The 26,914-nt window shown below is 50.5% G+C and overlaps 1 protein-coding gene across 2 annotated transcripts in view; it reads right to left on the bottom strand.

Annotated features, from left to right (window-relative positions):
- Nucleotides 1-26,518, bottom strand: part of VPS16 (VPS16 core subunit of CORVET and HOPS complexes) — a 41,330-nt gene extending 14,812 nt beyond the window's left edge. For both annotated transcript variants that reach the window (XM_053258113.1, XM_053258114.1), the window contains exons 1-14: nucleotides 26,372-26,518; nucleotides 21,671-21,759; nucleotides 20,681-20,772; nucleotides 19,353-19,481; nucleotides 17,053-17,197; nucleotides 16,411-16,526; nucleotides 14,565-14,687; nucleotides 13,642-13,697; nucleotides 12,365-12,454; nucleotides 10,377-10,471; nucleotides 8,714-8,790; nucleotides 5,199-5,330; nucleotides 4,820-4,947; nucleotides 1,099-1,134 (exon numbers count right to left, since the gene is read on the bottom strand). In XM_053258113.1, coding sequence (XP_053114088.1) covers nucleotides 1,099-1,134; nucleotides 4,820-4,947; nucleotides 5,199-5,330; nucleotides 8,714-8,790; nucleotides 10,377-10,471; nucleotides 12,365-12,454; nucleotides 13,642-13,697; nucleotides 14,565-14,687; nucleotides 16,411-16,526; nucleotides 17,053-17,197; nucleotides 19,353-19,481; nucleotides 20,681-20,772; nucleotides 21,671-21,759; nucleotides 26,372-26,424 — 1,361 coding nt within the window. In that variant the 5' untranslated portion in view covers nucleotides 26,425-26,518. The remainder of the gene's footprint in view (nucleotides 1-1,098; nucleotides 1,135-4,819; nucleotides 4,948-5,198; nucleotides 5,331-8,713; nucleotides 8,791-10,376; nucleotides 10,472-12,364; nucleotides 12,455-13,641; nucleotides 13,698-14,564; nucleotides 14,688-16,410; nucleotides 16,527-17,052; nucleotides 17,198-19,352; nucleotides 19,482-20,680; nucleotides 20,773-21,670; nucleotides 21,760-26,371) is intronic.
- Nucleotides 26,519-26,914: the final 396 nt, after the last annotated feature.

Here is a 26,914-nt window from a genome sequence, read left to right as displayed (position 1 = left end):
AGGACTGCTCATCAGATACCAGAAACAATTAAGCTGATGGGTCTGCAAGCATTGAAAAGCTGATGGGTCTGCAAGCATTGAAAAGGTGGAGTCTCTGCCTCACAGCACAAGCGCTTCCAGCTGCTAGCACTGCTTCTGAGGAAAGGCCTTTGGCAGGAGTGCAACCCAGGACTGCACCTCCCACACCCCCAAGTGCACCAGGAAGTGGTCAGACAGAAAGTGCTTCAGTTGCCGCCTGGGTGTTGCTGGTGCAAGGCCACCTTCTGACCAGCTCTGGTCTCTGCCTTCAGGCTCCAGCTACTTGGGCTGGACAATAGCCCTTCCTATCTCAGCAACCTGAGTTAAATTGTCAAATTGTTTTAATTTTTTTGTAAATGTTCTTAACTTGCTTTATGTTATTGTTAACTGCTCAGAGATGAAAGTTTGGGGCGGTGTACAAATTGGGGGGCGGGGGGACCTTGCCCTAGAACCTGCCATGAGCCCTGCTCTCTCTTGCCTCACTGGTATACGGGGCGGTGGGGGTGGGTGTCCAAGTTTTGGAGCTCAAGGACTGGCAAAGATGCAGCAGCAGCCACCAAGACAATTCTTACCCTCTCCTTATTAAATGCTAAAAACCAAGGGTTCTGGGTTTCTCAGACCCCAGATGTTGCTGGACTACAACTCCCATCAGTCTACTGTGGCTGGGGATGATGGAAGTTGTAGTCCAACAACATCTGGGGACCCAAGCCTAAAAAACCTTGGCTTAAATTATCCCAGTGCCACATCATCAGCCCACAGGAAGGCTAGATTCTGAACCAAGATACAAGCCCAACGGTTTCCATGCACCGACTTGCACAGCCGGACACCATCTGCCAGGACAGTTCCCTTGACCTTCCACTGCCCCAGAAGATGAGTACATCCCGCCTTACCTCCTCACCCGGCTCCAAGCCACTCAGGGGATGAAAGCAACCAAGCACTTGGTCCATTAATAAACCAATGCAGGTTAGGCTAAGGTTGAGACTAAGCATTCCGGAATTCTCCTATCCCTCCCTGCCCACCAACCCCCTGGGGGGAAAACCAGCCCGCAAGATCCACAGCCTAGCCCAGAGGGGTTCTTACCTGTCCAGCAAGACTTCAATGGTGAGCTGTGTGTATCTGCAACAGGTCGTCAAGGAGAAGTTCCTGCAGTGAATTTGCACAGGGCTTCCAATGGACCTCGGGTGCGCCAGGTGAGTCCATCAAATCACACCCAGTCACACTGCATCTGTGCCAATCCCCACTAAATCCCAAGTGTGCCAGATCTGGGATCTGACCCTTTGTTTGCTTTCACATGCCACTGCAGCACCTGTGCAGACCCACGTTGCCTATAACAGGGATTCCCAGATGCTGCGGAATAAAACTCCCAGAATCCCAGCCAGAGGTCATTGCAGCTGGGGATGCTGGGAGTTGTAGTCAGCAACGTCTGGGAAACCCTATTCCAGGAAACACTGGTGCTGACTCCCCAACTCCAAGGTGGGTTCTCAACCCACACACACCTCTGCGGTTTTCTACATAGCAGAATGGAATTGCTGGATGGTGGAGATAGCAAAACAGATGCTGAAAACCCCATACAACATGCTGCGCTTCTCCCCTCTCCTGCCACAATACTGGTTTTTATGCTCTCCCTCTAAAGCAGGAGGCACCATGGACTTGAAACAATCCTGGAGCAGAAAGGTGCCTAAGGAAAACATTACTTGGAAGGGAAGTATGTGTCTGCAAACCAGTTGCTGAATGCAGGATAGGATTCATATGCATTAAAATCTATATACATATTTCTCTAAGACAGGCCATGCTTGGGGACGTGGCAGAAAGGAGGTGATTGGCTGACGGGGGGCGGGGGAGGAAAGGAGGCGATTGGCTGACAGAGTGCAAGAGTTCGGAAAGCGAAAAGGCAGCAGCTGGAGAGGAGTACAGGTGGCCGCTTCGGAAAGCCAGGGAGTCTGCCGGCTGGGGTCATGAAGCAGGGAGTTTGGGGACTGGGGACGGAGTTTGTGGAGGACCAGGGAATTCAGCAGAAGGGGGCAGGTGGCAGTTCGCTGCCTCAAAATGCACCAGGGAGCTTGAGGGCACTGAGGAAAGCGGTTGGGCAGCAGGGAGGCCGTTGTTAGTGCCCGCCTGCCACACCTGCCGTCGTGAGGGAGCTTGACAGCTGGGGTCGGCTGCACGAAGGTGCTGCTTAAAGCGGAGGAAGGTCATTGTTACTGCCTGCCCACCTCACCCACTGTAGGGAGGGAGCTTGCCGGTTGGGGTCGTGAAGCAGCGAGTTCGGGGGCTGGGGATGGAAGGTGTTTGTGGTGGGCTGCTACATAAAGCATCAGGGTCGGAACGGGGCGGGTGGCAAAACACACCAAGGAGCTTGAGGCCGGCATGAGGACACTGCGGAAAGTAGCTGTTGTGAGTGCCCGCCCGCCACACCTGCCGGCGGAGAAATGGAGACTGAAGGACAGTTGGACAATGACAGGTCAACACAGGCGAGCGAGAGAGTTGTGGGGGGAGAGAGGGAGCAAGAGAGGTGAGGGGGAGAGAGCGAGAGAGTTGTAGGGGGGGAGTGATGTGTGGGGATGTGGCAAAAAGGAGGTGATTGGCTGATGGGGGAGGAAAGGAGGTGATTGGCTGACAGAGTGGGGGGAGGCAGTTGGCTGAGAGAGAGAGAGAGAGAGAGAGAGAGAGAGTTCGGAAAGTGAGAAGGTAGCAGCCGGAGAGGAGTGTGGGCGGCCGCTTCGGATCGTGAAGCAGAGAGTGGGTGGGGGAGAGAGAGTTTGCGGGGAGGGAGCAAGTTGTGGGGGGAGGGAGTCAGCGAGTTATGATGGGGATGCCACAGGCTCAGTGCATGACTGCACAAATGCTCTCTGCGGGGTCAGCTAGTATGATTACTATTTTAGGTAATCTGATTGCTCCTTTTGGTACTATTTTAAGACAACAACAATAGCAGCAGCGAAGGAAACCATCCTAACCTTTAGGGATGTGCATGGTCCGGAGCGGTCCGGACCGGCACTGAAGGGGGGTCTCCCCTTAAGGGCGGGGAGGGTTTACTTACCCCTCCCGCCGCTTTGCCCCCTCCAGCGCCCGTATTCTTAGTAGAAGCCGCCCCTTCTGCCTCCTCCAGTGCCAATGCCGCCTGGGCGCGCGCGCGGCTTTGCTTTTAAAAGTTCCTTTTGCTGGCGCTGAGGGATTAAACACCAAACAGAAGCCGGCAGAGCACCGCGCCGGCCGGCGGCTCCCCCATGCTCAGCCGCCCAGCAGCCACTGAGAACGCCCAGCGAGGACGCGCCGTCGCCGTCGCCGACGCGCCGCGGCCCCCAGGCAACCCTCACTTCCGGCCTCCATGCGACTTCCCCCCCGCATACAGAGTGGCAGAATGCAGCCACTCTGTATGCGGGGGGGAAGTCGCATGGAGGCCGGAAGTGAGGGTTGCCTGGGGGCCGCGGCGCGTCGGCGACGGCGCGTCCTCGCTGGGCGTTCTCAGTGGCTGCTGGGCGGCTGAGCATGGGGGAGCCGCCGGCCGGCGCGGTGCTCTGCCGGCTTCTGTTTGGTGTTTAATCCCTCAGCGCCAGCAAAAGGAACTTTTTAAAGCAAAGCCGCGCGCGCGCCCAGGCGGCATTGGCACTGGAGGAGGCAGAAGGGGCGGCTTCTACTAAGAATACGGGCGCTGGAGGGGGCAAAGCGGCGGGAGGGGTAAGTAAACCCTCCCCGCCCTTAAGGGGAGACCCCCCACCCGAACCGAACCGGCCAGGGGACAGACCGGTCCGGACAGTTTGGAGGCCTTTGCAATGGCCTCCGAACTGGTCCGGACTCATCTCTACTAACCTTCCCCAATTGGATCGCCAAATCTCTGGCACTGAGTTCCATAAGAACAACCCTGCTGGATCAGGCTCGAGGCCCATCTCGTCCAGCATCCGGTTTCCCACAGTGGCCCACCAGATGCCCTTGGAAAGCCCACAGGCAAGAGCGGAGAGGGCATGCCCCCTCTCCTGCAGTTGCTCCCCTGCAACTGGTATTTAGGGGCATCTTGCCATCGAGGCTGGAGGGGGCCTACGGCCACCAGACTAGTAGCCATTGAAAGACCTGACCTCCAGGCATTTGTCTAAGCCCCCTTTAAAGCCATCCAAGCTGGTGGCCATCACCACACTGGGTGGAAGAGAAGTCCTTAGGTCAGTTATGCTCTGTGTGAAAAAGTGCTTCCTGCTGTTGGTCCTAAATCTCCTGGCTATCAGTTTCATGGGATGACCCCCGGTTCCAGTCTTGTGAGAAAGAGGGAGAGAAAACTCTGCCCACTCTCTCCACACCATGCATAATTCTTCAGCCGTCTCTCATGTCTCCCCTTAGTCGACTTTTCTCTCAGGGCTCAGCTGCCCCACAGCCTATGCTCAGTATCAGGGTTCAGCCCCGTAACATACAATTGCCCACCCCTCCGCTACAGAGAGAGTATCTCTATAGCCTGCAGCCCAGGTATCGAGGAAGAGGCAGCAGCCCATCCAAGGAGAGGGGAACCCAGCATCTTCAAGTTGGGAAGTGAAGCCATAGGTGCCACCTCTGTTACCCCTGCACCCACACGGCTTCTCCTGGGGGCCACTGGCAAGCCAGTCTTGGCCACAATATTTCCTTACCGCGCATGCGCAGTGCCTTTGCATCCTGCACATCAGAAGTGATGGGGGGCACCAGTTCTGGGACAAGGGCAGCCCCTTGGGAATATTCAAGCGTGCTGGATGGGGAAGGCCCTGACGGGGGGCAGGGCAGGCCAGGCAGAAGGGCTGACCCACCTGCCCATTTAGTTTAGCAACACAACTAAAAAAGAGGATACTGATCGAAGCTGAGGGGGATCCCAATCTGGTAATCCCGGATGGCGTTGAGCACCCGAAGGTCCCGGCATGTCTTCACAAACGCCTCGGGGGAGAACGTCTCAATGAAACATTTCCCAAAAGAAGCCGCCTGGAGGCACAGAGAAATAACAAAACTCAAAACATTTTTTAAAAAATTAAGCAAGTTTCTAGCTCTCAATGGCAGCTGGAAAGCAGGGAGACGATGGCTGGTCGGATCTCAGAAGCCAGAGACTCCAGACCAGACTTCCAGGGGATGGGGGCAGAAAGGGGGCCCTCCGGCTCCACCCACCATGCCTCCCAGGCACCTTTCATAAGAGCCTAGTCTGAGTCCTTGGCCAAAGACTCCTCTTCGCTACTCACCCGGAGGAGAGATTTCTGGATTTCTGGCTCCTGCTCGTAGCTGGCCGCTTCAATGCACTGCCTGACTGCCTCTGGGAGCAGATTCTGGTCCTTGATCTCCCGCAGATATTCATCGGTTTTCTGGCTCTCTTTCTGAAGGTGGAGGAAGGGAAGCGGGAAAGAGAGAAACTTCAGAGCTCTACAGCAAGGGGTTCCCCAGCCGTGGGTCATAAGAACAGGCCTGCTGGATTAGGCCCAAGAATGCCCCTCTAGTCCAGCATCTCGTTTCACACAATGAGCCACCAGATGCCTCTGGGAAGCCCACAGTAGGGATGTGCACGGACCGGTTCAGAGGTCTGGAGTTCAGGCTGGTTTGGGGGGGGGGGGGGTTACCTCTAAGAAGCACGGAGGGTGCTCATCCCCCCGCCTCCGACCGCATTTCCCCTGCCAGCCATGCACACTGGCTACTTCTGGTCCAACGCTGACTGGGGCGGCAAGGAGATATGCTACCGCCCCATGCCAGCAGTTTTGGAGACAGCGCTGGCAGGCGAAGTAGGCAGGGGATGAGCAACCTCCCTGCTCCTTAAGGCTCACACACAAACACCCCGCCGCTGAACTGGCTAGGTGCTGGTTCGTGCACATCCCTAGTCCACAAGCAAGAGGTGAGGGGATGCCCTCCCTCCTGCTGTTGCTCCCCTGCAACTGGTATGGAGAGGCATCTTGCCTCTGAGGCTGGAGGGGGCCTATAGCTCCAGATCTTGTTGGACTACAACTCCCATCGCCCCCAGCTGCAATGGCCTTTCAGCTAGGCAAGATAGGAGTTGTAGTCCAACTTGTGGGGACCTAAGGTTGGGGAGGTTTGGAAACACAGGAAGCTGCCTTCAACCGAGTCAGGCCATTAGTCAACCTAGCTCAGTGTTGTCTACACAGACTGGCAGCAGCTTCTCCAAGGTTACAGGCTGGAGTCTCTTTCAGCCCTACCTGGAGAGGCCAGGAACCGAGTCTGGAATCTTCTGCATGCAAGTATGCAAATACTCTCCCACAGAGTTATGGTCCCAACCCCTAAGTGAAACTGAATAAATGAATGAATAAGTGGAATATCTTACAGTATTCACACACAGCCTCCCATTCAAATGCAAACCAGGGCAGACCCTGCTTAGCAAAAGGGACCATTCATGCTTGCGGCCACAAGACTTCTGTCAGGGCATTAGGCTGACACAGATTAAGCTGGCCGTTCCCCCCACCCTCAATGCTCCCTGCGTGCTCGAAGTCACTGAACACAAGCCCTGGTCACTAGTGTATTTCTACGTGGCCCTGATTCACTTCCAAGCTGACCGGCATGGGACCACCCAAGTTAATCATTAAAAGGAATGGTGATGAAGGCCTTCCCATTACAACCAGTGCATCTCCAGGCACAATGGAACGTGCTGGTTTTGCCCTTTACAGTCCTTTATGGCTTAGAGTCCAGTTACCCAAAGGACCACCTTCCCCGCTTGGGGGGCAGCAACTCAGTGGAAGAGCATCTATATAACCTCTACAGAAGGGAGAGGGAGGGGAGGATCAGGGGTGGAGTCGCACTGTATATTAAGAAAGGGAGAGAATCCAACAAGCTAGAAAACCTTGGAGGACCGGAGACCTCCACAGAATCATTATGGGTGACAACACGAGGACTGAAAGGAAATGTGTTGTTATGGAGGTGCTTTCGCCCGCTGGATAAAAACACTGAGAGTGACCTGGAGCTGGAGAAGCAAATAAGAGGAGCTGACATTGACAGTGACTCGATAGCACAATCTTTCCTTTCCTTTTTCAATTACCCACTCATGGACTGGTTACATTCACATACAGGGACTGAAAAAGAGTCCCCCCCCCCCAAAAAATGCTAGTATTGTAATGCCCTTATACAAAACTATCGTGCAGCCCCATTTGAAGTATTGTGTACAATTCTGGTCACCACATCAAAAGAAGGACATTGTAGAACTGGAAAAAGTGCAGAAAAGGGCAACCAAGATGTCCAGGGGCCTAGAGCACCTTCCTTATGAGGCAAGGCTGCAACACCTGGGGCTTTTTAGTTTAGGAAAAAGACGACTGCGGGGAGACATGATAGAGGTCTATAAAATCATGCACCAAGTAGAAAGAGTGGTCATAGAAAAGTTTCTCTTGCTCTCACACCACACTAGAACCAGGGGTCATCTCATGAAACTGAAGGTTGGGAAATTTAGGACCGACAAAAGGAAGTACTTTTTCACACAGCGCATAATTGATCGGTGGAATTCTCTGATATGAGATGTAGTGATGGCCACCAGCTTGGATGGCATTAAAAGGGGCTTAGACAAATTCATGGAGGTCTATCAATGGCTACCTCCAGCCTCAGAGGCACGATGCCTCTCAATACCAGTTTATTTTATTTTTTAAAAATCTGTTCATTTTATATCCCGCTTTTTCTCCATGGAGCCCAGAGCGGTGTACTACATACTTAGGTTTCTCCTCACAACAACCCTGTGAAGTAGGTTAGGCTGAGAGAGAAGTGACTGGCCCAGAGTCACCCAGCAAGTATCATGGCTGAAGGGGGATTTGAACTCAGGTCTCCCCGGTCCAGCACTCTGACCACTACACCACACTGGCTCCAGTTGCAGGGGAGCAACAGCAGGAGAGGGGGCATGCCCTCACCTCTTGCCTGTGGACTTCTCAGAGGCATCTGATGGGCCACTGTGGGAAACAGGATGCTGGACTAGATGGGCCTTGGGCCTGATCCAGCAGGGCTGTTCTTAAGGAAAGATTCCTCTTGAAACCTCAGAGAGCCACCACCAGTCAATGTAGACCAGGGCTGCACAACTAGCCCGCCAGATATTGTTAGACCACAACTGCCATCATTCCGGACTATGGCTGGGGTTTATGGGATTTGTAGCTCACCAACTGCTGGAGGATTGAAGTTGTACAGATCTGATGTAGGCAATATTGATCTAGACAGACCAACGGTCTAACTTAGTATAAGGCAGCTTCCTATTAATCGGCCAGCCCTACAGAATCTTTCAGAGAGGCTCTTTCATGTATCCCACCCCCTTCTGAAGCTTGACCAGCAGGATTGCATGACGGAGCCTTCTCTGTTAAATCTCCCTTTCTCTGGAACTCCCACCACTTGATTTTTGGATGGTCCTTCCCTGGCAATTAAAAAAACAGAATCCGAAGACACTTCTCTTTCAGCAAGCCTTCCCCAATACCCTGAGGGCTAGTTATTGTTGGTTTCTCCCTTTCTGCCTTTTGCCACCTTATGTTACCAAGGTGCAGTCATAGTCATTCTCATTCTCTCTCTCTCTCTCTCTCTCTCTCACACACACACACATGTACGTATGAACGTACAGACATCTGTACACTCATACAACGAAAGGTCTGCATTGGGCTATTGTTAGAGGCCAATATGTGACACTTGCCCCTATTAGCACCGGCCACCCTCCCATCCCACTGCACAGCTCAGTACGGAAGGGGTAGAGGGACCCATCTCAGCCTCCACCACTCTTCCCCATTGGCCAACCCATTACCTCATACTCCTTTTGCGCCTCCAGTAGCAATGCCCCTGGTGCCATGGACGCAATTCTGAAAATCTCCTCGCTGGCTTCTGAAACAGAAGCAAGAACAACAACAACAACATTTATATACTGCAACAAACAGTTATATAACGCATCTTTCAACAAAGATTTCCAAAGCAGTTTACATAGAGAAATAATAAACAAACAAGTTGTTCTAGTAAGAACTAATCAGCCTCCTTTCTTTTCACTACATATGGACTAAATTTGGAGCGAATCAAGGTCCACAGGTTAGATCTCTTGCGCCTCAAATGTTTATGTGTCCGCCATCTTGGATCGGGGTGGATGTCATCATTACAAACTGCACCATTGAGGTGTTGCTGTGTGTCACTCACTATAGCTGTTCCAAATTTGGTTCAAATTGGTTAGACAGTCCTCAGGTTAGTGCACTTGTGCCTCGGAAGTTTATGCATTCACCATCTTGGATCGGGGTGGGAGACAGCATCACAAACTACACCATTGGGGCATCCCTATGTGTCCATTCAGCTAAGGCAAATTTGGTTCAAATCGGTTAGACTGCCCACAAATTAGTGCACTTGCACCTCAATCTTCACTGTTGAAGCGTCCCTATGCAACCCTATAACTGCAGCAAATTTGGTTAAACTCAATTAAGTGGTTCACAAGTTAGCCCACTTGCGCCTCAAAGATTTACGCGTCTGCCATCTTGAATCGGTGTGGATGACATCATCACAAACTATACCACTGAGGTGTCCCTGTGTGTCACTCACTGCAGCTGTACCCAATTTGGTCCAGATCAGTTAAGTGGTTCACAAGTTTGCTCACTTGCACCTCAGAAGTTTACGCATCCGTCATCTTGGATCGGGGTGGATGACATCATCACAAACTACGCCGTTGAGGTGTCCCTGTGTGTCCCTACAACTGTACCCAATTTGGTTCATATTGGTGCAGGTGTTGCAAAGTTGATGTGGGGGGGGACACACATGAATGGACACACACATACACACACAGAATGCCAGGTGATCTCATATGCCCACTGGAAAACAGGCTAATAAAATGGCTCCCTGTCCCCAAAGGGCTCACAATCTAAAAAGAAATACAAGACAGACACCAGCAACAACAGCCACTGGAGGTACTGTGCTGGGAAGTGTAGTGGTAACTGTTGGAGATGTAAACTCCAGAAGGCATTGACTCTCTGCACCAGCAAATCCTATGGATCCGTAGGGGCATTAGGAGCAGAGGTGGCAAGTTAGGGGGCCCTCTCTGGCCTCGTCTTTGTCTCTGCTCTGACCGCCAGGAGTTCGGTTCCATTCTCTTACCTGAGAGCCAGACTTCCGTCTTCCTCCTTCTTCCCTCATCCCTTATGCAGTCAGCAGCAGTAGCAGCAGCAGCATATCGGCTCTCTCTGTCAAGTTTGCATCCCCCCAATAAAGGTCTTTGCTTTGAGCCTTCACTCCAGGGCTCTAGCTCTTCTCAGTTAGCAGGGCGCCTCTCACCTGTGCACCGTCTGCTGCAGTTGAGGCAGAGAAGGCATCTACCCCCCTCCAAACTCCAACAGGAACTCTGGCCGGGACACCGACTCTGGGGCAGGTTCCCCAAACGCTCCACTTTTTGAAATGGAAAAAAATTGTAGGTGTCTCCGTATGCCCAGCAGGCTCACCTGGAATCTCGTGGAGGAATTCATGGGTGGTACGGGAGAAAATCCGGACGCCATCAAGCTCTGGCACAAGGTACGAGTCCTCATCCAGAGGATACCTGCAGTTGGCATTAAGGAATCCCAAGATAACAAGACAAGCAGTGGCACCAGAGAAAACATAAGAACACACAGGAAGAGCCCTGCTGGGTCAGGCCCAAGGAAGCCTTTCTAGTCCAGCAACCTGTTTCTCACAGTGGCCCTCCAGATGCCTCTGAGATGTTCACAGGCAGGGGGTGAGGGCACGCTCTCTCTCCTGCTGTTATTCCCCTGCAACTGGTATTGAAAGGCGTCTCAGGCTGGAGGTGGCCTATAGCTCTCAGACTAGATAAGAAGAGACTTTGGTCCATCCCCTAAATGAGCAAAGAAGCCCCTTTTAAAAGAGGTGATTCTCTTTAGCAGGGAGAGAGCAACTGGCCCTATCCACCCCCAGCACAGCATCCCTCCAGTGGCTGTTGCTGGTGTCTATCTTATGTTTGTTTTTTAGACTGTGAGCCCTTTGGGGACAGGGAGCCTTATTTATTTTATTTATTTATTTATATCTATGTACTTTGGGAACTTTTGTTGAAAAGCAATATATACATATTTGTCTTATTCATACAAAGAACAGAACCAAGAGGTCAAGCCTGGGCTGTACCACTTCAGGATGTAGGGGAAGGGAACAAACAATTTGTATAGCCCTTCCTGCATATGTAGGAGAACAGTGCATCAAGCATAAGCCAAGGCAGAACCACTGACATCCATCCATCCATTTAAAATTTCTTATATACTGCCTCCTCCAAAGACTCTAGGCAGTGAACAACAATACCAATAACAATTAATTAAAATAATAAATAATAATAATAATTAAAGGGCAAACGCTTGGTGAAACAGGTGGGTCTTAAGAAGGACCTTAAAAGCAGCCAGGGAGGGGGATGAACGAATCTGGGGTGTTCCAAAGAAGAGGGGCGGCCACAGAGAAGGCCCTCCTACAAGTTAGCTTTATGCCAGGGGTTCAGCCAAACCCTACCATGATACACAATTCTCCTATATGCAGCGAGTTTTGTCTTTCCATGTAGGCAACTCCTCCCCCACACCAGCATCCTGAAGTGGTTCAGTCCAGGAAAACTTTACATCAGGACTCTGCAGAAGATGGAGATCCTATGCTTAATTATCTGGAAGGAACCAAGAACCCCTCTTTGGGAGGGGGCAGAGAGAGCACAATTCAACAGACCCCTCCCTTTATGCTCAAAATGGCACACTCCTCTCACACCAGATTGCAAGGCACCTTTCAAAACTGCAGAGAGCTAAACAGAGAAGAGATTTTTACAAGCCGCTCACCATCCGTTATAGGGGAACTGCTGTCCAAGACGGGGGCAGGAAGACAGGGACAGGAGAGAATTCTCTACTGCATGAACAGACTCCTCTCTGGCTTCTCTGGACTGCAGCCTACCCATTCTATAGTGGCAGGGGCTTCCACTGGCAACAACCTTCTGCTCAAGAAGAGAGCTGGTCTTGTGGTAGCAAGCATGACTTGTCCCCTTAGCTAAGCAGGGTCCACCCTGGTTGCATCTGAATGGGAGACTAGAAGTGTGAGCACTGGAAGATATTTCCCTTAAGGGAAGCTGCTGCCAGTCTGTGTAGACAATACTAGATGGGCCAAGAGTCTGACTCAGTATATGGCAGCTTCCTATGTTCCTAAGAGGCAAGAGCAAACCCTCTTTCCATGAGTATTTCTGTATAAAAGAGGTTCCCAAAATGATGCCACAGGACACACATGAGTGTGGTACAAGATCTGCTAGCGTGCCCCAAGAGACTTAATCCAGAGATCCCTGGGAGCCCAAAGCATCCATCCACCGAGGAACGGCCCATCCACAGCACCTCTGACTGAGTCACTGTTCTAGCCTTGCTTCCTTCTCAGCAGCCTCCTCTGAGAACAGGTCAGCCTTCCCAAAAGCATTTTCCACCAAGGATACTGAATGCACTGCTCCGAGTTCCCAGCCACAATGAGGCGCCGGTCCCAGGCCATCACTACCGCACGTTGCTTGCTTCGGGTCCGGGTACACCTGCCACATCAAGAGACCTGCGGAGTTAAGCCCTGGGTGCCTTAACACCAGGACACACGCCTGCTTCTCCCATTGCTCAAATCCACATCTCACACCAGCTCCCTCCACCTCAGTTTTGGGTGTTGAGAAATCCTGGCGGCTCCATTCTGCAAGCCGACGGCTCACACCAGGCTCACCACCAAGCCTCGCTGGCCTGCTGGAGGAGCCCCAAATCTCTCCCTGGTGCTCCCAGGATCACCAAAACCCAAGGCTAGCCTCCAACCAGGTGACCCTGTACACAGGGGCCATCATAATGACAGCAGCCATTTTCTTTTAAACAACACACACAGAGAGGGTGCATCATAAGGAGACGCAACCGCCCAGACTGGCACCTGCCCTGCACCGCTTGGCAGCCTGCTGTACACAACAGGCAGGGTCACGCTATTCAGAGCCACACCTGGCAGCTTCCCACAGAACCCTGCAGCATTTAGATTTTCTACACTGGTCTAGATATGGAGTTTCTATCGATGACTGTAGCTAATAGATTTATGCTTCACAGCCAAGGGAAGAGGCCACGAGACTGGAAGTGGAGGCAACATTTGGATGAACGGAAAGAGAAGAGTGGAGTAAAGAAAATGTAGGCAGAAGGGCGAAGTGGGGGTGAATCAGAGTTCATCCTGAATCTGGCCAGTCCTATCATTTTTCTCCTTTCATGGCTGGCATTAACTCCCAGCTTCTCATTTCCTTCTGATATTGCCCCACAGAAAATGTGGCACCTGTCCCCTATAACCTCCAGCTGCTTTGGATAGTGCTGCCAACGAAGTGAGGCACCTTCACACCAGCCACTCAAGGTAGGATTCTTTAACAAAAAAGTGCTCTGAATGAATCTCACACACACACACCCCAAGATCTTGAGTTTGGATTCAGTGCCCTCTCTGGACCAAGGGAACTAAAATCCCCCCTCCCCCTTTTCAGGCTGCCACAGAGTGTTTGAAATCTACTGAGAAGATCACTGGGATGCAGGTCCTGGTAGCTGCAGGACCATTTCTTCAGTCTGGCACAGCAGGACCTCCAACCTGCTCTCTGAAAGGGCATCACACAAGGGAGGGGAGAGAGAGAGAGAGAGAGAGAAACCACAAAAGGCAGGCACCAGGGCCCAGGAGCAGAGAAGAAACCCACAGAGGCAACTCTAGATAGACTGCACTCACCAAACCATCTGTTTCGGCGGGGCTCGGAACTCGCAGGTGAACTCCCCCAATTTTTCCTGCAGGAAGGCAAAGCAGAGCAATGAAAAGATGGGAGGGACACCACAGACCGGCTCATCCAAGGCAGAGCTGCTCTGTATCTGGGGTGCCGTGTTTACTGCAGAGAGTGGCAGCAGGCATAGGAGCTCAGTTTTTGTTTAAAGCTCAAGAGCAAGTTGCTGGTCCTCAAGAACGTGCTTTGAATCATGCCAGCCATGCCTGCTGAAGCCTTAGCAGTCTGGGAGGGAGGAGGGGCTGAATGAGCATTCCAGTGGCGAGGGAGGGGCGAGGGAGGACCCAGCAGAGCCCCTTGCCCCTCCCCACAACAAGGAAAACCAGAATTATGCAAAATAGTAGGAGCAGCAGAAAGCTTTATACAAAGTTAGAGGAAATATGCCCATGTGGTTGACTTATAGAAACTGCAGGATTTGAGTGCCTTGGCACAAGAGTTCTCTGTTAAGAGAGAGTCACACTCTTGCCAAAAGGTGTACTTTCTCCTGCCATTAACTGGACAGGAACTGGTGTAGGTGTGTGTCTCTCTCATTCATTCATTTGACGTACCCTGCCCTTAAGAATATCATACTCACAAGGAGGCTAACAAATAGAGAAGCTGCAACACACACCACCACATAACACTAGAACTACAGTAACCACAGGGGAAATTCCTCCAAACGGACTCTCTTGTGTGTGGTTAGAAAGGGGTGGCGTGCAGTTTGCCGCCCCTTCGGCCAAGGATTAGGCTCAAGAGCACCCCAGAGGAGTAGACGCCCTCAGCAGGGACGGGGATATCCAAAGCAAGACTCATTCCTCTCTGCAAGCGAGGTCTGACCGGTCACCGCATTCACCCCGGAAGTGAGAAATCCCACCCACTCCAATCCGGAGCTCACCTTTAAGTGGGACCTCCCCATCCAGATGTAGCCAGTGTCAGTGAAAAGCGCCAGGTAGCGGTAGTTGAAGGAGACAGCCATCTGCAGGTAGGAGCCGGCTTGCGGGCTGAGCCCGGGCAGGGTCTAAGCAGGACAGGAAGACGAGACAGCCAGGAGTCACGTACGGCCAATTCCACCCACGGTCTACGTGTCTCCCCCACATCTCTTCCTACCCATCTTACTGCAAAGGAGGCTTGTAGTCCTCCCAGTGGATCATGCCCCTCATTCATTAGCAGAATGGGGACCTGCCATTTTGATGAGCCTCAGTGGGCACCACAAGGTCTTCAGACATTCTTCCAAAGTACTTGGTGTTGAATTACCACCCCAGTGATATGGGAAATGGGTTCTTAATGTGGGTCCCCAGATGTTGGACTACAATTCCCATCAATCCCAGCCCCAATGGTTTCAGCCAATCTTTGGCCATTGTAGCTGAGGGCAGCTGGTCTTGTGGGAGCAAGCATGACTTGTCCCCTTAGCTAAGCAGGGTCCACCCTGGTTGCATATGAATGGGAGACTTGGTGTGTGAGCACTGCAAGATATTCCCCTCAGGGGATGGAGCCACTCTGGGAAGAGCAGAAGGTTCCAAGTTCCCTCCCTGGCAGCATCTCCAAGACAGGGCTAAGAGAGACTCCTGTCTGCAACCTTGGAGAAGCCACTGCCAGTCTGTGTAGACAATACTGAGCTAGATGGACCAGTGGTCTGACTCAGTATATGGCAGCTTCCTATGTTCCTATGATGACAGGAGTTGTAGTCCAACATCACCTGAGGATTGATACAGAGACTACACAAGACTCAGTTTGGATCATACGAGGTTCCAGTTTGAAATGTCTCCATCACTCCTTGATTAAAAAGAACACACACACAAAGCAAGCAGGGCTCAATATTAGGCACTCAATATTAGTGCCCACATAAATGAGCAAATTCTGTTTATTCTCAAAAGCTTGACATCTAGCTCAGAGCTGTCTACACCGACTGGCAGCGGGTCTCCAAGGTTTCAGGCAGGAGTCTCTTCCCAACCCTACCTGGAGATGCTGCCAGGGTTTGAACCTGGGACCTTCTGCATGCCAAGTAGATGCTCTAGGGAATATACCAAAATGAATGACGGGGAATGCCCACTGAAAGCCCAAATGGCTTCCAAAACCTTCCAAATGGCCATGGAATTTCCTAATGGCCAATGACCATTTGGAAATTCCATGCATTCCTATGGCCCTTTGGAGGAACAAACGTAGAGGCCTTCTGCCGAGTCAGACCCTTGGTCCATCTAGCTCAGTCTTGTCTACACAGACTGGCAGCAGCTTCCCCAAGGTTGCCGGCAGGAGTCTCTCCCAGCCCTACCTGGAGATGCCAGGGAGGGAACTTCGAATCTTTCCATGCAGATGCTCTTCCCAGAGCAGCCCCATCCACTAAGGGGAATATCTTGCAGTGCTCACACAGGTAGTCTCCCATTCAAATGCAAGCCATCATTGACCCTACTTAGCACAGGGAGGCAATTCATGCTTGCTACCCCAAGACCAGCTCTCTTCCCATAGAACCTGGACAGATCACAGACATCTGGACAGACTCCAGTAACAGCCAGCACCCTGAAGCGAACCCAGGTGGGAAGGCAATACAGTTTATGCAGGACAGCAGTTAAGTGTCCCTAGAGGCCCTCCTCTGCAATCTGGCCGCAGCATTTTGGAACCATCGTGCTTTCCTAAGGCTCTTAAGGGCACCCCCACAGAGAGTGCCTTGCGTTAGACTAGGGTTCCCACCCAGCCCTACACTGTCGTTCAAGGGTTCCCACGCAGCCCCCTCTCCACTCACGCACCACCGGGGAGCAGGCTGTGTTGTCCAGAAGGTACAGGTCTTGACCGATGGCGAGGAGGAGGATGGTCACTCTGTCTTGGCACAGGACGGCCCAGCAGGAGGGGGGCTTCTGAAGACCTGTGGTGGAGTGGAGGACCAGAGCACAGAGGTTAAGACCTACTCATGAGGACACTCAGAACGAGATCGGCCCACTGCAGCCTGTGCCAGATAGAGAGGGCTTCCTTTCAGACCACCGGACATTAAGATCATCGAGAGAAGTCTGTCTCCATATACCGCCAGCTCATCTGGCGGTGACTTGGGAGGGGGCCGTCTCTGTAGTTGCTCTTAGGCTGTGGAATGTGCTCCCTATAGACATTTGTGGTTTAACATCTGTACCAGCCTTCAACCGGTCAACCGGTGTGCTCTTAGCTAAGCGGACCCTGCTTAGCTAAGGGGACAAGTCATGCTTGCTACCACAAGACCAGCTCTCCTCTCTAAATCTCCTCCTATGATTTTCCAAACGCCAAAGCCATGAGGTCTAGCTGGTTTATTGTTTGCAAGACATGAAAAAACCACGGACAGAAACAAGTCATGTTTCTAAGGCTGGAATTACATCAATCTAAGGCTGCAACTTCACAAGAGGAGAGTGAGGTTCAGCGCTTACCTGGCACTTCAGGCAGCCTCCGGAGCTTCAAGTCTTCAATGTTGGTAGCCATGATGAACCTGTGGGCCCCTGTGAGGATGGCCACACCTGTGCCATACTCTGTGTGGAACACCTTGGCCTCCAACACGTGGTTCTGTAGCACCTCCTGAGGGACAGAGAGAAAGACCGTGCTGTGCTAGGTAACAGTGAAAGAGTCTTTTTCCATGTGGGGAATGTTTGGGGGCTTTGTTACCATACCCTTCAGCCCATGTGGGATCTTTTTCCATGTGGGGAGTGGAGAGAGAGACACACATTCATTTAGCACAAACCCCTGGTCCCCATGCCTCACTGTAAACAATCCTAAGTGTCCCTAACTACAACAGCAGCATATCCTTCATTCTTCCCATTTACCCTGCCTCCATTTCCCTTCCTTTCCAGTGTCCTGTGCTGAACTGTAGAGTGTAAGCTCCATGGGCCTATCCTCTTGTACTTTGTAAAGAGCCACACATATTGATGGCACTACAAAATATTTATAAAGAACAAAGAATCCAAGAAACCATATATGGAATACTGTTATTCCTGTACAGAAAGTGTTAATGATATTGCGTATAGAAATTAAACCAATATACTATTGTTGTAAATCAACAACAACCCTTGCCAAGTGTAGAGTTGCCACATTCACACTAAAATACATTCAAAAAATGCTAACTGTAATCCAAAATATATCTAAAATCATACACACAAACAACACGTTGTTATATCACAGTGTAGTCGGAGAAGATCTTGCCATAGAAGGACAAAGATGAAAGTCTCTGTTGGAGAAAACGGCCATTGCCAGAAGATGGTCATGTACTTCTGGAAAGCAGACAGTCCATATAATCTCTAGAGGAACCAAACGCGTTCTGACCATGGGCTGGTCTTCCTCAGCGGCTAAATTGTAGAGTTTCAAACTCCCAATAGTATGTCCAATACACGTAAAGAGGTCACCTCTCAACCAATATCAATACTCAAGTTGCAATATGCATGGAGAGGTTGCCTCTAGGAGATAGGGATGTGCACAAACCGAGTTTCGTGCACAGGTTCAGCACCGCAGGGAGGGGAACGAGATCTTTTTTTTTTTTTTTAATAAAGAGAGAAGGTCCTTACCTGCTCTCTGCTGTTGCATACAGCTTCCTGCTACGGCAGTGCTCTTCCCAAGTACCCGCGCACAGTGACAGCGTGTACATGGCACATGTGTGGATGCCATGTGTGTGTTGGTGCCACGCGCAGCTACTTGGGAAGACTGCTGATTGACTGATTGATGATCAAACTTCTATACCACCCAAACTTTTCATCACTGATGGAGCAGGAAGCTGCATGCAGTGGCAAAGGGCCTCCCCCCAAACTTTTTTTTTTTTAAAGATCCCACTCTCTGCTCCCCTCCATACGGCACCGAATGAACTGGTTCAGACGTCATCTGAACCAGTTTGGCACCAAACCAGTTCAGACCTCATCTGAACCGGTTCGGCACCAAACTGGTTCGTGCAGATCCCTACTAGGAGAGTATACAGGTATAACAGTATTGCATATATGGTTTCTTGGATTCAGTGTCCCCCCCTAAGGCCTGTGCATGTGCATGCGCTCACAAGTTTTTTTAAAAATGTCTGCTCAGTTGATTTTAGATCCCACTCAGGTTTAATCAAGAAGCTCCCACTCTGAATGCACATGGTGCACATACACTGCCTTGATACTCCCGCCCAGAACAAAACTCATTCCACACACAGATGAAACAAATTAGAGAGAACACTGCTTGGAATCCTGATGTATTGTGCTTGCATATTTTGAATCCAGTAGACACAAGCTCCTTTTCTATTTATCTAAATAGCAATACATACTAAATAGCAATACATAAAACCGGAGGGCAGAAATCCAGAGAACACAAGCAGCTGGTTGACTAGCAGCTAAGAGGGCAAACGAGGGGGACAGAAGACAGCCCTTTCCCTGATATCCCTTTTGGGTTTCAAAGCCTTCAGTGCACAAAACCTCCTCACTAATCCTCAGCAAGCATGATTCCTAGAACAAGGTTCCCAACTTGGGCCCCCAAGAAGTTGGACTACAACTCCCATCAGCCTTCGGCCACTGTGGCCGGGGATGATGGGATGCTGTAGTCCAACGTCGTCTGGGGACCCAAGGCTGGCAACCTCAGGCCTCCATGTTTGTGTGAGCATTTAAACAGAAACGGGCATACCAAGGAATGCTCCACTCCACAGAATACTCCGCCCCCCGTTTACAGCCAATGCCCAAAGGGAAAGGTCATGTTCCCTCCACTCAGCACCACTTACATTGCCCATGCTGAAGCGACGCTTGAACTCACAGAAGAGGCTGTAGACGAGGACCGAGCCATCCTCCTGGATGCAGAGCAGCTCTTCGCTGGTCGTCCAGCCAAGATGCACTGCCGGGCTGTTCTTCCACTGTGGGCGGGAGGCACACACACTCATCACACAGGGCTTCCTGTTTCAACAGGAAGTGGCTCGAATGCACCAAGCCAGAAATCTTTTCCAAGCACAAATTCTGCTACTCTATGGTCAGTAAAGTACTCAACAGATGTAGTCCCTTAGAGTAACTCATAAGATGGCCCAAGAAGGCCCATCTAGTCCAGCATCCTGTTTCACACAGTGGCCCACCAGATGCCACTAGAAGCCCACAGGCAGGAGTTGAGGGCATGCCTGCTCTCCCGCTGTTACTCCCCTGCAACTGGTACGCAGAGGCATCCTGCCTTTGAGGCTAGAGGTGGTCTATATCCCCCTGACTAGCTGCCGTTGATAGACCTCTCCTCCATGAAGTTATCGAAACCCTACTTAAAGCCATCCAGGTTGTTGGCTGTCACCACATCTTATGGCAAAGAATTCCACAAGTTGATTATGTGTTGTGTGAAAAAGTACTTCCGTTTGTTGGTCCTAGATTTCCTGGCAATCAATTTCATGGGATGACTCTGGGTTCTAGTGTTGTGAGAGGGAGAAAAAGTTCTCTCTACCCGGACTTTCTCCACTCCATGCATGATTTTATACACCTCAACCATGTCTCCCCGCAGTCATCTTTTTTCTAAACTAAAAAGCCCCAGGTGTTGTAGTCTTGCCTCATAAGGAAGGTCATGTTGGTTGCCCTCTTCTGCAACTTTTCCAGTTCTACAATGTCCTTCTTAAGATACGGTGACCAGAACTATATGCAGTACTCCAAGTGTGGCTGCACCATAGCTTTGTATAAGGTCATGATAATATTAGCAGTTTTATTTTCAATCCCCTTCCTAATGATCCCTAGCATGGAACTGGCCTCTTTCACAGCTGAAAAGCTGTTTGACACAGCTGAAAAGCTGTTTTCACAGCTCACATTGAGTCGACACTTTCAATGAGCTGTCTACCACGACCCCAAGATCCCTCTCCTGGTCAGTCACCGACAGCTCAGATCCCATCAGCGTATATGTAAGTATACTCCTGAGTAGTATTACTGAGTAACTTAGTCTGGATGTCAGACACTGCTTACATATAGAGTAAGCTCCTTGCGGCAGAGACCCAAGACCCTCTGCAAAATGCTTGTAACAGATGGTACTACCATTATTGACAACATCAAAAGAGAATCCTGATCCTACAGTCTAGCTCTTGTATTCACATACCGGAATGCTGGCCAAGAGGACCCCAGAGGCAGAATAGATTTCAAGTGGTGGCCGAGAACTGGGAGATTTCTCTTTCCTGGTTTTCAGCAATGCTAAAAGAAAAATAAACATCTGTGAAAAGCAAAACCTCCAATCAGCTCAGTCCTAACCCCTCACAATTGTTTTTGTGTGTAGATATTTCTGTATAAATTTAAGAGTGGCTTCTTCATCAAAGACACAAAGCCATCTACAAACACCACAGAAAAAACACCATCTCTAGGTGGAGTCTCACACCTTCGTTTTCTAAATGCAGGGAGATTTTTCTCCCTTCATTTAGTTCAAATTTACACCCCACCTGCAGTCTAAAGCAGTCCCCTTAGGGCAGGGATTCTCAACGTGTGGGTCCCCAGATGTAATTGGACTTCAACTCCCATAATTCCCAGCCAAAGGCCACTGGAGCTGGGGATTATGGGAGCTGAAGTCCAATTACATCTGGGGACCCACACGTTGAGAAACCCTGCCTTAGGGGATGGGGCCTCTCTGAGAAGAGCACCTCCATTTTTTTTTTAAAGAACCAGAAAATGCCGCTCTCTTCTCCTGCTTTTATGCTGCTGTGTGATTTGCTTTCTGATGCCGATTGTTTCTTGTGTTAATGTTGCAAAGGCTGTATTGTGACTTTAGATTTGTAAGCTGCTTCATGAAAGCTCCCTGTGATTAAAAGGCAGGGTATAAATATTTTAAACACACACAATGATAAATAAAAGCTCCCTCAAGCACCCCTCCTGCCAGGAAATGAGAGACCGCCCCCAGGGCCCCTGTGATGCTTGCTTTCGGAGTGGCCACCAGCCTCTTTTCCCACTGGAAAACAGGAGACAGCCAGGTGGGGATGTTGGCCTCTGCCAATCCCTAGGGCCTGGCAGGTGCTGACCATTGAGCCCAAAAGAGAAAGAAACAATGGACACAATTTCTCCCTCTGCCCAAGAAGATCTGCTGGGCCCCCAGTTGCCATACCTATCGGACCTCCATAGGGACCGGCAGCCACCAGGCATTCACGCAAGCCCTCCCTCAGGTTCCAGTCCATGGTGTACAGTTCAAGCTTCCTGCAAGGGAGGGGCGAGAAGAAACAAGGAGGAGGAAATCACGGTGGAGAAAAGTCAAAATCATTTCCCTGCTTCTGCTTGGTCTGCTATAAGCTGGGCTCTCAGCATGCTGAGATTCCGTGAAATTACAGACAGTGATATCGGGCCAGGGTGGACAAATATTGGCTAGCCATATTAGCCAACTATCGCTTATGGTTGCCACCAAGCCCCTTCCCCACTTCTGAGTCTTCCTGCATCCCTGGAAGGCTCAAGAGAGAGGCACGGTCTTCTTTCATGGATGCTGGGCTTTGGAGGTGGGTAATCTCCAAATGGGCTATGAACCACACCTCCCACTGAGATCATCAGGAGAGGTCCGTCTGTAGGCTCATCTGGTGGAGAAGGACGGGCCTTCTCCGTTGCTGCCCCAAGACTTTGGAACATGCTCGCTGCTGAAATAAGAGCCTCCCCATCTCTTTTTTAAAGGCAGTCAAGACACATTTGTTCACCCAGGCTTATAATTAGATATTATTTTAACAGTTTAATGGTTTGTGATAGTTCCAATGTTGTTTTAAATTGTGGTAATGTTTTAACCTTTTTATTTGTTGTTTTTATTGTATTGTAAACCACCCAGAGACTTGTGTTTTGGGCGGTATACAAGTATGTTAGATAAATGAATAAAATAAGAGCATCAGATTCTCCTCTTCCAAGCAATCCAAGAAACCTTCTGTTGTTATTTCAGATTTTTTCTGCAGTTTGCTGACAACTCGGAGAGAGGACCAGTGTGCTGCTGAGCATTCTGCCTGCCAGAGGGTCTGGGATACTCCCCACTAGGCAAGCAGACTTGCAGAGGCTTATAGGGCACAACATTCAGATTCTCCAAGAACTGCAGTATTCATTTTTTTCTTTTATTACGAGCTTATTTCTAGAGCTACGGGAAGAGACCACCATACTCAGTGGCAGAGCACAGACTTTGTATGCCAAGGTCTGCGGTTTGATCCCTGACATCCCCAGGCATGGCTGGAAAATACCCTTGCTGAAACCTTGGAGAGCTGCTGCCAATCTGTGCAGACAATACTAAGCTAGATGGACCAAGGGTCCGACAGCTTCATATGGCACTTTTTTTTTTTTTTTAAACGGGTAGGGTTCATAGTTCAGTGGTAAAGCACCTGCCTTACTTTCAGGTTCAATCCCTGGCAGCATCCCTAGGTGGGGCTAGGAAAGACCCCTGTGAAAAACCTGGAGAGTTGCTGCCAGTCAGTGTTGACAATACTGAGCCAGATTGGTCAATGGTCTGACTCAGGATAAGACAGCTTCCTATGTTCCCTGTGTTTTTAAGGCTGCAAAGATATGCAAGAATGTGTGCAGGCAGGGCTAGCTGAAACTGCCGAAGCCAGAGGGGTCAATGAGCAAGATGTCCAGTGGTGGGAAGTCTCAGCTCCATGCCCTTCCCCTATGGTCAGCAAAACCAAAAAAACATCACAACGTTTGAGAACATATGCACGCCCATACCCTAGTAGGGATGTGCACAGAACAGGTGGTTCTGCCAGTCTGAAGGTGGGGGGGGGGATCTCTTTAAGGAGCGGGGAGGGTGCTCTTACCCTTTCCCCCCGCAGTTCCCCTGCTGGCACTGCCTTTTGAAACAGTCCAGCGGAGCGGTAGCATTCCTCCTTACTGCCCAGGTGCATCCTCAGGCCAGAAGTTGCCACTGCGAGTGCACATGATCCCCCCGCCACCTTCAAACCAGCAAGCGCCAATTCCGTGCACACCAGTACACCCTACTGTAACCAAGCCAGAGTACATGTAATTGAAATAAGCACATTTTTCCCATTGACCCAAACTTTTCTCTGTTAAGGTTTATATTTGAATGACAGAAGGAAGTGGAAAGAACAGTTTTAGGGTTATGTGCAAGGTGTGTGTGTGTGTGCCTGCATGCATGTTTGAGCAGAGGTTCCCAATGGCAGGTCCCCAGATGTTGTTGGACTGCAGCTCCCTCTGATATGCTTTGCGAACCAAAGTGACTCCATTTTGTTTCCTAGACTCCATTTTAGCTTACAGAAATATTCTTGTTTGTTAGGGGCATGAACTTTCCAAGACCTGTAGGGACCCCCGCTTTTGCATTCCTGAATGTACACAGTTTTCAAACTCCGCGTGTTCTAATAACAAAGAACAAGGCCTTCAGCCTTGAGGATAAGGGATGAGCTGAGAGGCCATCTCGGATGTAATTCAAATGTAACAAGTCAGTGCTAGAATTATACAAAGGATAAACGAAAGACAGGAACAGGGTCATCAATGCCAGTTGGGCCTGGATCTTCTCTATTGGCCCGTCTACGCGGGCCAATACACACACACACACACACACACACAATGTGCCACAATAGAACATCACCCTAAATTATTATTTTTTAAGTTTTTGTAAATTGTGGACGATGCAAGTCATTTAATGGTACTAGAGAAAGACATGCTGTTCTGGTAGCTCCAGGTCTTAACACTCACATCAATTTCGGAGGATGAATACAACCGAAGGAAGCCCAGGAGGGTACGCAGCTGGGGGAGTCAGTCATGTGACTTGCCTCTGCCCCCCCCAGGCAGTGGGCCCCAGACAACTGTCTCCCCTTGCCCTATGATAGCTACGCCCCTGTGCCTAACAGCATCTAGGGACCCAAAGTTGGGAAGCCCTGTGTTGGAGAACAGAAGGTTCCAGGGGACCCCCAGGGTTGTGATGGAGGAGGAAGGGGTACATCTGTGCCGAATAAGGGGGTTATAGAGGTGCCAGTGTAGGAGGGAGAAAAACAGTAGACCGTACATGCAAGAGCACATATTCTCTTGTTTCAGTTGTGGGGGAGTCACAGCAGGAGAGAGGGCCTGCCCTCAACTTCTGCCTGTGTCTTCCAGCAGCATCTGGTGGGCCACTGTGCGAAACGGGATGCTGGACTAAATGGGCCTTCTTGGGCCTGATCCAGCAGGGCTGTTCTTAGGTTCTCCTGGTTGAATTTCAGAGTTTTTGTCCAATTTTTTAGTTTTAAAAGCTACTCCCCCCTCAGAGGCAGCGACAAGCCAAACTCAAACCACATAATATTTTTAACCACATCGATCTTAAAGCAAAACCCAATCCTGGCACACCTTACAAAGCTGCTGTAAAGGGTTAGTGAAAAGCGCTCTGAGAGTATAAAGTCCCCAGGACTGGTTCAAGGGCTTTTCCTTTTCCCAAGCTTTTAATATGGAACACACAGTTATTTATTTATTAAGATAAATTTAATATACCGCCCAATCCACAGACTCGAGGCGGTGTACCAACAAGAATAGCATTCGAGATTTGCCGGGGGGGGGCGGCGGGGGGATAAACAAACAACAACAACAAAAATTAAAGGGCAAACACCTGGCGGGGAAAAAATGTCTTCAATAAGGTTTTGAAGGCTGAAAGGGAGGAGGTAGAACGAATTGGGGGGGAGAGAGAATTCCAAAGTGAAGGTGCAACAACAGAGAAAGGCCTTCCAGGGACCCCAGTACTACGGAGTACTCTCTAAGACCAGGGACTGAAAGAAAGGCAACCTGAGAAGATCTCACAGGTCCTGCAGGTAAGCAGGTACTAAGCCTATTAACATAGTTTATTGCTGTGTTTACTTTGCAGTTTTTGTTATTCTGCTCTCATGTTATTGCTTTACTGACGATTTTATTTACTGTTGTAAGGTTTCAGATCACAGCTCAATGGCAGAGCACTTACTCGGCAGGCTGAAGACCCCAGGTGCGATGCATTCCCAGGCTGGGAAAGACCCCTGCCTGGGACCTGAAGAGCTGCTGTCAGGGCATGTAGGCAACGCGGAGCTAGGTGGGTCTTACTCAGCCAGCGTGGTGTAGTGGTTAGAGTGCTGGACTAGGACCGGGGAGACCTGAGTTCAAATCCCCATTCAGCCATGAAACTAGCTGGGTGACTCTGGGCCAGTCACGTCTCTCTCAGCCTAACCTACTTCACAGGGTTGTTGTGAAAGGAAACTTAAGTATGTAGTACACCGCTCTGGGCTCCTTGGAGGAAGAGCGGGATATAAATAAAGAAATGAAGAAAGAAAGAAGATAAAAATAAGTAAAGCAGCTTGGTATTTGGGGTGGGTGGGCCCATAGCGAAGGACCCATAGCGAAGTACTGGAGCACCTGCTCTGTACCCTGAAGGCCCCAGGCTCAGTCTCTGAGAGCATCTCCAAGATAGGGCTGAGAGCAACTCCTGCCTGCAACCTTGGAGAAGCCGCTGCCAGTCAGAGTAGGCAATACTGGGCTAGATGGAGCAAGGGTCTGACTCGGTATAAGGCAGCGTCCCATGTTTCTCTACGCATCAGTTCGATGCATATTTTTTGCTTCTTCTTGTTGTGTTGCGGTTGCAGACTTGGGGCTGGTGAATTTACTGCACCCTTAGGTGAAGCAAAAAAAAAAATGCTGTTTCTAACCCCTTTGAAGCCTGGCTGGGGAGGAGAGACACTCTGCAAGGATTTTGCAGGAGATCAGAAGGGGGGGGCAGGTGGGGCGGGGGACTTGGGGGGCAGGGAAGGAGATGGGGAGTTCAGTGGCATCTGCTAAAGGATTAGACCCCTGGGCAACCGCCCCCCGCTCCAAGGCCGAGGGGGCGGGAGCGAAGGTCACTGACCGGTAGTAGGCGGCGTCCCCCAGGGGGTCCCAGTTGGCCGTGTAGCAGTCCATGGTGGGGCTCCGCGCCGGCCCGGGCCTCTCCCGCCAGCACTTCCGCCCTCACCGCCCAGCCCAGGTAAGCGGAACGGAAGGAGTGAAGTCGCCGTCGCCATCTTGAGTGAGGGCACAGGCTCAGCTGTCCGGGCTTTTTGCTGCCGCTGCCGCTGCCACTCCCGCGCGGGTGGGGGGAGCAGGGGGTTAGGAACGCCTCCCCTGGGCTCGCCCCCTTCTCGTTTAGAACATTTCTTTCTTTCTTTCTTTCTAAATATTTTTTTCTTGTTAATATAGGAAATATTAACAAGAAAAGAAACATATTAAAAATATTCTCCCGTGTATTATCTTATTTCTTTCGTGCTTTCTTTCATTTCTAACACTTCCCTTCTAATCTCTCTTTTGCATGCTCTTGCTTCTTTCCCTTCCCTCCTAATATTTCCAACTAGCTTGAAGTACCCGGCGGGCGTTGCTCGGGCTTAGAGTGCGACGTTCTCCATTAAACTCATGA

The sequence above is a fragment of the Hemicordylus capensis genome, chromosome 5 (assembly GCF_027244095.1).
Source record: "Hemicordylus capensis ecotype Gifberg chromosome 5, rHemCap1.1.pri, whole genome shotgun sequence".
Classification (NCBI taxonomy): Eukaryota; Metazoa; Chordata; class Lepidosauria; order Squamata; family Cordylidae; genus Hemicordylus; species Hemicordylus capensis.
This window is presented reverse-complemented; position numbering and strand designations above follow the sequence as displayed.